General features: G+C 39.0%; 3 protein-coding genes across 3 annotated transcripts; 2 read left to right on the forward strand and 1 right to left on the reverse strand.

Annotated features, from left to right (window-relative positions):
• Positions 1-3,044: 3,044 nt before the first annotated feature.
• On the forward strand, positions 3,045-5,357 carry CBG27442 (the record flags this gene model as incomplete). The annotated part of the gene is made up of 6 exons (XM_045238859.1): positions 3,045-3,091; positions 3,285-3,530; positions 3,579-3,707; positions 3,753-3,860; positions 3,994-5,184; positions 5,237-5,357. The coding sequence occupies 6 exons, from the start codon at positions 3,045-3,047 to the stop codon at positions 5,355-5,357; spliced, it is 1,842 nt and encodes a 613-aa protein (XP_045099809.1).
• Positions 5,358-5,663: 306 nt separating this feature from the next.
• On the reverse strand, positions 5,664-6,214 carry CBG16166 (the record flags this gene model as incomplete). Its single annotated transcript, XM_002643450.1, has 4 exons — positions 5,664-5,715; positions 5,760-5,866; positions 5,918-6,014; positions 6,069-6,214. The coding sequence occupies 4 exons, from the start codon at positions 6,212-6,214 to the stop codon at positions 5,664-5,666; spliced, it is 402 nt and encodes a 133-aa protein (XP_002643496.1).
• Positions 6,215-7,587: 1,373 nt separating this feature from the next.
• CBG16165 lies at positions 7,588-8,162 on the forward strand (the record flags this gene model as incomplete). Its single annotated transcript, XM_045238860.1, has 3 exons — positions 7,588-7,726; positions 7,772-7,871; positions 7,955-8,162. The coding sequence occupies 3 exons, from the start codon at positions 7,588-7,590 to the stop codon at positions 8,160-8,162; spliced, it is 447 nt and encodes a 148-aa protein (XP_045095904.1).

Genomic DNA, 8,162 nt, shown 5'->3' on the forward strand with positions numbered 1-8,162 from the left:
ATTCTACCAGCGCGCCTCGCATTTGCCAAACACCGTGCGGTGCGTTGCGGTGGGCGGAGTTGTGAGGTTCGCGACGGTTTCCAACCGATTTTTTCCTGTTTATTCACATTTTTTCTCACATTTTTTAGAAATATTTCAAATAAAAATGAAAAAAAATTGTTTTGCAGATAAAACGTGTAGGTATTTCCTAGCTACATACTTGTAGTCCGGGCGTTCGCGGGTCCTGCCATAATTTCTTTCAGAATCAATATTTACTAACCAACTAAACCAGATATGATAGAGCTCCACAAGTACTACAAAACGATATTATTTGGAATACTGTATCTTATTTATGAACAAAGTTACAGATCATAAAGTGCCTTTTCTCGCAGGGCCCGGCAGGCCCGGGTCGGGCCTGCTTTTTTTTGTTTTTTTTTTTGCTGTAACTCTGTTCATAAACAAGATATAGTATTCCAAATAATACCGTTTTTTAGTACTCGTGAAGCTCTATCATATCTAATTTAGTTGGTTCGAAAATATTGATTCTGAAAGAAACGGCAGGGCCCGCGAAAGCCCGGAAAAAGCCCGGATTACAAGTATGCCTAGCAATATCCCGTCCATAGTTACAGAAAACTGAGGTTTCAGCTGAAAAAACCTATTTTCTAGCGGAAAGTAAGCTGAAACCAGATTTTGCGAATGCACCCAGATACATTCAACTCTCGTGTCTCTTCGAGTTTTCATGTGAAAGCTATTTCAGGTTTTTACAGAGTTTCAATGTTAGAACGACTTCATTTATCGAGCTGTTTGACAATTTTATCCTACTTTTTCTTTTAAAAAATCAGCTTTGTGTAATCGGACTCATGGAATGAAGAATTATGTCTTGACAGCTTTCACATAAGTTCATTCCAAGTTGTTGTTGTTTTTTTTTACAAACGATTTCATTTCAGACGTAGCCCAATTCCCCGAAACAAATTGGATCATCACTGAGTCTTCTTGTCGCATACGATACAGCGATGTGTGACCATATCGAAGAACAATCGAAGAAACTTTTGAACAGAAGAGAGTTGTGAGGCACTAATTTTACAGATTGTGCAACCAGAACAGCAATCAGGACTCCGTTGTTTCGAAGCGCACTCGTTTCGCTGAGAAGTTTGGCGCAAAAGTCTTCGATCAACCATATTCATCAATTCTCGAATTTTTTACTGAGTGGTTAGTAAGGCTGACGATGCCTAATGATACTCTCCGCCAAAATGTGTTTGTTTCAGGTTCATCTGAATAATGTGGTGGTGGGATCAACAAATGGAGAAAAGTCATGCATCGTTACGTCATGGTTCCGGCCCATAGTAGAAATGAAATAACATAGAAACACTTTCCTGCGATCGAATGAAGGAAATTCAATTTCCGATCTACACTGTTTGATTCATGAAAACAGAAATGGAGTTTTCATACGCGATGAAAGAAATACAGTCGGTGATCATCAGTAAAGCAATCTAAAATCGGCAAAATAGATCGATTTGCAAAATTCCATCTCAGCAACAGCATTCGTTGATATTGATGTATTGTTCTCATGGAGCATTCAATTTTTAAAACTGTGTATTGTGAAGTATACATTCAATCGAACTGCAGGAACGTTCTTGAATTGCAAATGATTTCTTGAAAATAGACGGGGAAAAACTTTCTTGCTCCAACTAGGGTTTGATGATCCTGAAACGAAGGAATTCTGGCGGAGAGTATCATTAGTCATTTTCATTAGCACTAACCGCTTGATATAGCATTTTGAAGTGAATCAATTCGTTTCCATTACCGTAATTCTTCGGAAAAACAGGTCGAGGAAGTTATGGAAACAAACAATGTCCGCTGGAGATTATTTGGGCAGTCATGTTGATTGGACCCGTGCTCTGGAAGATATAACCATTAATCAAGCGAAAAATGTTGTCCTTGCAAGGTCTAACAAATTTCATGGTACTCAGATAATTCTCCTGGATTCTCATTCAACCTAAAACTCTTCATTGAAAAAAACTTACAAAGTCGTTATACATCATATTCCTGGAAAGAAAACTGCACTAGCATCATTGTCGCAGCCTTCTTGCTTCAAAATCCTCGAATCGCTGACTTATGATTTTCCGTTACTCAAAACATCTTTCTATCCTTATTTGATACATTCACACATTACTGACTCTTATCATTCTCTAACCGAAACATGGTGAATTGAACATTAGGCAAGAAGACTCGACGATGTCTGGACCAGTTCCGGCGCTTCTTTCGAGACTGGAGATGAACTCACTCCACATTCTTCTTGGCATCATCTTGGATTCCATCTACTTTCTACTTGAAAATGCATCTTCATAGACTTTCCGAGAAACATGAAGATTTACTGACCAAACAAGACAAGAATAGGAGTCCATCCGGTATTTTAATTGTAGAAAAATCTTAAAATTGATTTTATACACATATTTTGCAAAAAAAAGAGAAAAAAGCGTGAAAAACGAGAAAAAACCGTTGAAAATAGTTGTTCATTGATATGGCGACGCCCAGACTCCGCCCACCGCAACGCGCCGCACGGTGGTTCGCAAGTGCGCGCGCGTTCCAGTATTGGTTTTTTGCGGGTGTTTTTCTTGTGTTTGGGTTTGTCGTTCGGGTGTTTTCATTCTTTTTTCGCTTTCTTAATGCTTTTTTTGGTAGATTCACGTTGTCGGGCATGTTAAACGGGTAAATAACGTTTTTATCACTGGAATTTGCATGAAGATTGCTAATTTGAGCTCAAAAAACATTTTTTTTGGATTTTTTCTGACTTTACACGTTTTTTTACAATCGCAATCGACAAATCTCAACTCTCTCTCTCTTTCTTTAGATAGCTAAATTTTCTTTGCTGACTTATCCTTTTCTCCACAAATCAGGAAATGAGTGTATTGGGTGACAGTCGCCTGTTTTCTGCGGACCTCGTCGATCAATAATGCACGTATCTAAACGAGTATTGCTAATTACCCCTTGTTTTCTTTTCTTTTCTCTTCTTATTTTTTTTTCTCTCATAAAATGTTCAATTTTGCAGGAAAGTTCAAGCAACCATGGGTAGGAAATCGAGAGCAAAAATGAACAGGAATCAGAAAACAAAGTGAGTTTTGTTCTTTTAGTGAAATTATGCGAATATTGGCACTGTTTGAACGACCGTGGCAAAATTAAAAGTCAAATGGTCAAAATCTGACTTTGAAATTTTGAAAAATCGATATCTTGAGTAAGGGTTGATCCGCAACTTTTGATGAAAAACTGCAGCCATCTAAAACATTCAGCAAATTTTAATTTTTCAGGCCACCAGAACCGACGGTTGTCGAGGAGATGCCTCAGGAAGTGGAGGAGTCAACAAGCAAACAAATCGAACTCAAAAAAGATGTAGATATCAAAAACACTACATTCGACAGCATTGAAGGAGTTCTGAGATGGGTTGATAGTCATCACAGAGCTGGCCAAGAAAAGCTAGTGGAAGAAGGAGGAAAAGCTTTGGAGGAGCACATCATTATGAAATGCAGAACTGAATTGAACAGAAAGTATCAGGCGTGAGTTCAGCACTTACAAAACTCAATATTCTAGTTTTTGTTTTGCAGAGTTTTCGACACTATAACGGCGCTTGGCAACGACCCAGCATCGGGGAAATATTCTGAACTGGACGACATGAAGATCGTGAGAGAGGAGTTGAAGTCTATGGGAATGGCCGATGAGAGTGAGAACAAAGCGTGAGTTCTGATGATTTTCAATGTTAATTGAAAGATGATGTTTAGAACTTCTTCGTCAGCAGCTAAAGCCCCTAAGAAGACTGCCAACCCAACGACTAAAAATAACGGCGTCATACAGAAGGACATATATGCATGGATGGATGAAAAGTTAAGGTGAGTATTTTGCCCGGTCAAAGTTATAGCTGTCGGCGACCTCGCTGGAGATCAGCAACCATCAGCAGAAGGCAAAGTGTTGCTGCTTCGCTTTGATAGCGTTTCCGAGCCATTCCTCATGGAATATTTTCAGAGTTCCTCCTGATACTCCGCTTGTGACACAGTTCGAAGATGTCTCCTTTGGACAGAAAGAAATCAGAATCAATAACAAAACCTATTCAGTGGGAGTGAGTCGTATATGGAACGATGGACGGACCCCCGGCTACGTTCGAAGAATCAATCGCTACAACGGGCTCACTTACGATTTGGATCAGTTTGGTGTGCCGAAGCCTCGAACAGCCAAATACCCTGGTGAAATTACTATTGGAACTGGAGATGGAACTGGCGGTAGTCTCTTCTACGGCGTGCGTTACGATTACAAAAATTGTTGGTTAGAAGAGAAGGAATCGCTTAGGGAAAAAGTCGAATCTCGTCATGAGTCTATTTTACGCCACAAGAAAGTTTGCAAGACATGCAGAGAAAAAAAGCAAGCAGATGATTCCGAGGATGAAGTGGAGCTGAGTCACGATGAGCAAGTTGATGAGAATACAAAAAACTGTCGGAAATTCGCCGAAGACTTCAAGTACTTGGAAAGGGAGATCATGATATTTCAGTGCATGATTTGTAGAGCAGAAAATATGAAGCCACCTTTCAAAATGTATCTGGAAATAACAATCATCACAGAAGACAGCGAGGTGGATGAAATCTTTCGCTTTGAATACAACACCTCCGTGGATCGGGTGTTCCAGTATCTCGTCTACACCCTCTTCCAATTCCCGGACCCGACAACATTTTATATAAAGCGATTGGGATTGAACAACTCGAATCTTCAAATGTTCTTCCCTCCGGAATGCAAGCTAGTATACAAAGAGCTGATCGTTGTCGGCAATCTCTTTGACGCTTTTCTAGCACTCAACCCCATCACTGACGATAGTCCGTTAGCCCCAATAAGATATTTGGAGCACCATGGAGTGGATTGGTTCGATGACAGTTTCAACCGTCACCCACAAGCTCGACTAGCGAATGCTCTTGTCATTTCGAATTATGAGTCATGCGCGTTCCTCCCGCCCCGGTATTTTCCACGAAACAAAAAAATCGTGGTTGAATTCTTGGATGGAACTGTGGATATTGAACGTTTCAAAACCTATGTGGGTTTCATGAGAAGTGATTCGATGCCAAAAGGATCGAAACACATCTTCAATATGAAAAAACAGTCAATAGTTCTTCGTGTGCTCAGGGAGATCAAGAAAATGGAATTCCCAAAGTGTTATTTAACAGAAAATGGGTAAGTAACTTTGCTTTTTTTTTTAATTTAACTATTTTTTTGATTTTTTCAGAGTCGCGTCTTTCAAAATGGATGACAGCAAACGATTGTTGGTTTATTATGTGGCTACCAAATATCCCGGTATGATCGACTATCAACTCGTATATGAAGTCGACGAGTGTGCCTGGGTCTAATTAAAGTGTGATTGTTTAAAATGGCGCCTGCCAAATTGATATATTAATTATGGTATACTATTTTTATATTTTATTTGTTTCTCCAAAAATAATATGTGTCTCTCCCTTTGTTTCCTTCCAGATCTCAAATATTTTTTTTTCTTATAAAAATTTGTCAAATGTCCCATAATAGAAAAGTTCATTACAACGCTTCAAAAAAAAAAACTCATAAGCTATGTACCACTGAAAACAAGGTTTCTAGTCGTCAGAAGTACTAAAATGAGAAGATACATGAAAAGGATTCAACACTCTAATTATGGAATGGGTTCACTGAGAACTGTTCATATTAAGATTGAGATGCTGGCGGATTGTAGCGTGTCTGAAACAAAAAAAAAATTGAAAAGTTCACAATTTTAAGCTCACTCTGTCGGTTGCTTTGGTAGTGGAATTCTCTTGATGGGCGTTTTGAAAACAGTGTCTGTGTTGCGACTACAGTTATGGGTAACAATCATTTGGATTTCGAAATTTCGCTGCAAAATCCGAATCCGTTTTTATTAAATAATCAATTATTTTCCTCTTACATCCAATATTCCATCATTCTCATCAGTTCCTGCGATGTCATAAGTTTTTGTTGTCTCATCGGAACAGAAATCGTCCGAAGCAATGCTATCATCGATTCTGAAAATCAAACCAGCAATGAAATCGAATGATAAAAGCCATTGATCAACTCACAAAGTGTCCACCTCAATCACCCGAATCCTGACACACCATCGGTGTTCACTTTTACAGTAAACAGTACCCGAAAAGCGGAATTTGTTCTCATAACAATATCTTCCAAGTACCAGAAAAGAAAATAAAAGAAAAATTGAAAGTCTCATTTCAGATAGAAAACTTAAAGTGTGTGTATGAGTAACACACGAGAAAATTTTCTTACTACTCGATACGATCTAATTCAAAAAAAAAAATGAAGAAAACTTGTTTTCAAGATGCTATGACCCGGGTGACCATGACCGTCAGTAGCCGCCGTCGGGAGATCAAAAATTGCGAACCACTATAAAAAGAAAAAGAGATAGGACGGAGAAGGCATCGTGTGACTACTGTTTAGAAATTGAGAGAAAGATCATATTGAAGTAAATTAAGAAGATGACGAAAAGATAAACTTTTTTCAGATTTATTGTACTGCTAGTCAAGGCCATTTAGACGTTTCTCATCTTTAGAACATTTTGTTTGGAACTTTGCAAACGAGAAAAGATTTTCTTGAAATAAAATCTCACACACTTATAATGAGAACGATTCGAAAGTTAGTGAGAAGTTGAGACCGTTGTTGGAACGTTAGGACCATGATAAGAGCATTAGGAAGTTGTTGCGAAAGGCTAAAATTTTCAGACAAACCAAAACTTCGTTTTCAGGTCTTCACTGTTCCACCGGAAACTCAAAAATAGAGCTATCGCCCGGAACCATCAGTTATATCGATTCTCAGAAAAGATATAAAAACGTGTTAACTGTTAAAGTTTTTATCATAAGATCTCCAATTTTTTTATTTTGCAGATTTTTGACATATCTGAGAGAAACCGGGAAAACCGAGCTCAAAAAGAAAGTCGAAAGTGGCGTATCACAGTTTTGACGGTTTTTTTTGTCTAGTACTGTATTTAAAGTTTGCAGAGACTACTTTGGAAATTACTAGAATTATTTTTCTCACCATTTTGTTATTTATCATTGTCCAGTTTACCCATTTCTTTGGAGCCAAGGGATTGCTGTATTCCTCGTCTCTCAGAATTATATTTTCCTTTCCGATTTTGATCTCACTTCCTCATGAATCCAGTAACCTGACTTCCTGGTTCCTACCACCTACCTCTCGTTTTCAGTGTATCTCTCGATAGGTAAAAAACAAACGTACAATTACTGTAGTCCCATAAAATTTCTGTGTGGGATAATCGGTGATATACATCACAAGAGCTCCAGATTTTGTGCTCGAGGTCACATGTGATGGGCGGGGCTTAGTCCCAAGAATGGTTCAAATGATTTTCCTTATTTTCGTTTATTTTCCATTTTGCAAAATCCTTAAGCGAGTCATCTTGTCTAAGATGGGCTTGCTGTCAGGAAAAGGGTTTTTTGTCACTGGTCTCTGTCTATTGGGTTGTGTGACGGTTTTTCTAAATGGAAAAGGTATGCGATCAATTCGTTTTTATTTGTGAATTTATCTTTCAAAACTTCGATTCTAGAAGCCGCCCCGCATTATTGGAGATACATCATGGGTACCGAAACCGAGGCAGCCACCCAGGACACATTTCAAGCAATGAAGCGATCCATGTTGGTCGGAATGAACCCAAAAACCGAAGAAGTGTGCCAAGTATCGATACTGAAAGAGCATACGCCTCAGATTGGCCATAGTAAGATTAATTCGAAAAGATTCCTAATAACCTGAGCTTTTGCAGTTCTAAATAGAAGTCTTGTCCAGATACTCCAGAATCGGGAAACTCGCTTCGTAAGCTGTACAGACAAGATGCGCCCAAGTTGTCATGGAATCGACGAAAAGTGATTTAGAACTGGCTCAAGGCTCATGGCTCAAACTCATTTATTGTGCACAATGTTTAAAACACAATGAATATCGTTTCCAGATACACCAGTGAGTGCGTGCCTGTCTTCAAGTCAGCTCCAGCCATGGTACGCCTCTTCAACAGCCGTGGACCATACACCATGGAAATTATCAGAGTGACTACACTCCAGAAATCAGTTTCTAAAATAACCAAATATCTGCAGGTCCCGATTTTCTGCGAGTGCCGCTTGCGTCGCCAGTATCGCGATTTCGAACGTCCGGAAAAATAA

The sequence above is a fragment of the Caenorhabditis briggsae genome, assembly GCF_000004555.2.
Source record: "Caenorhabditis briggsae complete genome, chrX, whole genome shotgun sequence".
In the NCBI taxonomy this organism is placed as follows: domain Eukaryota; kingdom Metazoa; phylum Nematoda; class Chromadorea; order Rhabditida; family Rhabditidae; genus Caenorhabditis; species Caenorhabditis briggsae.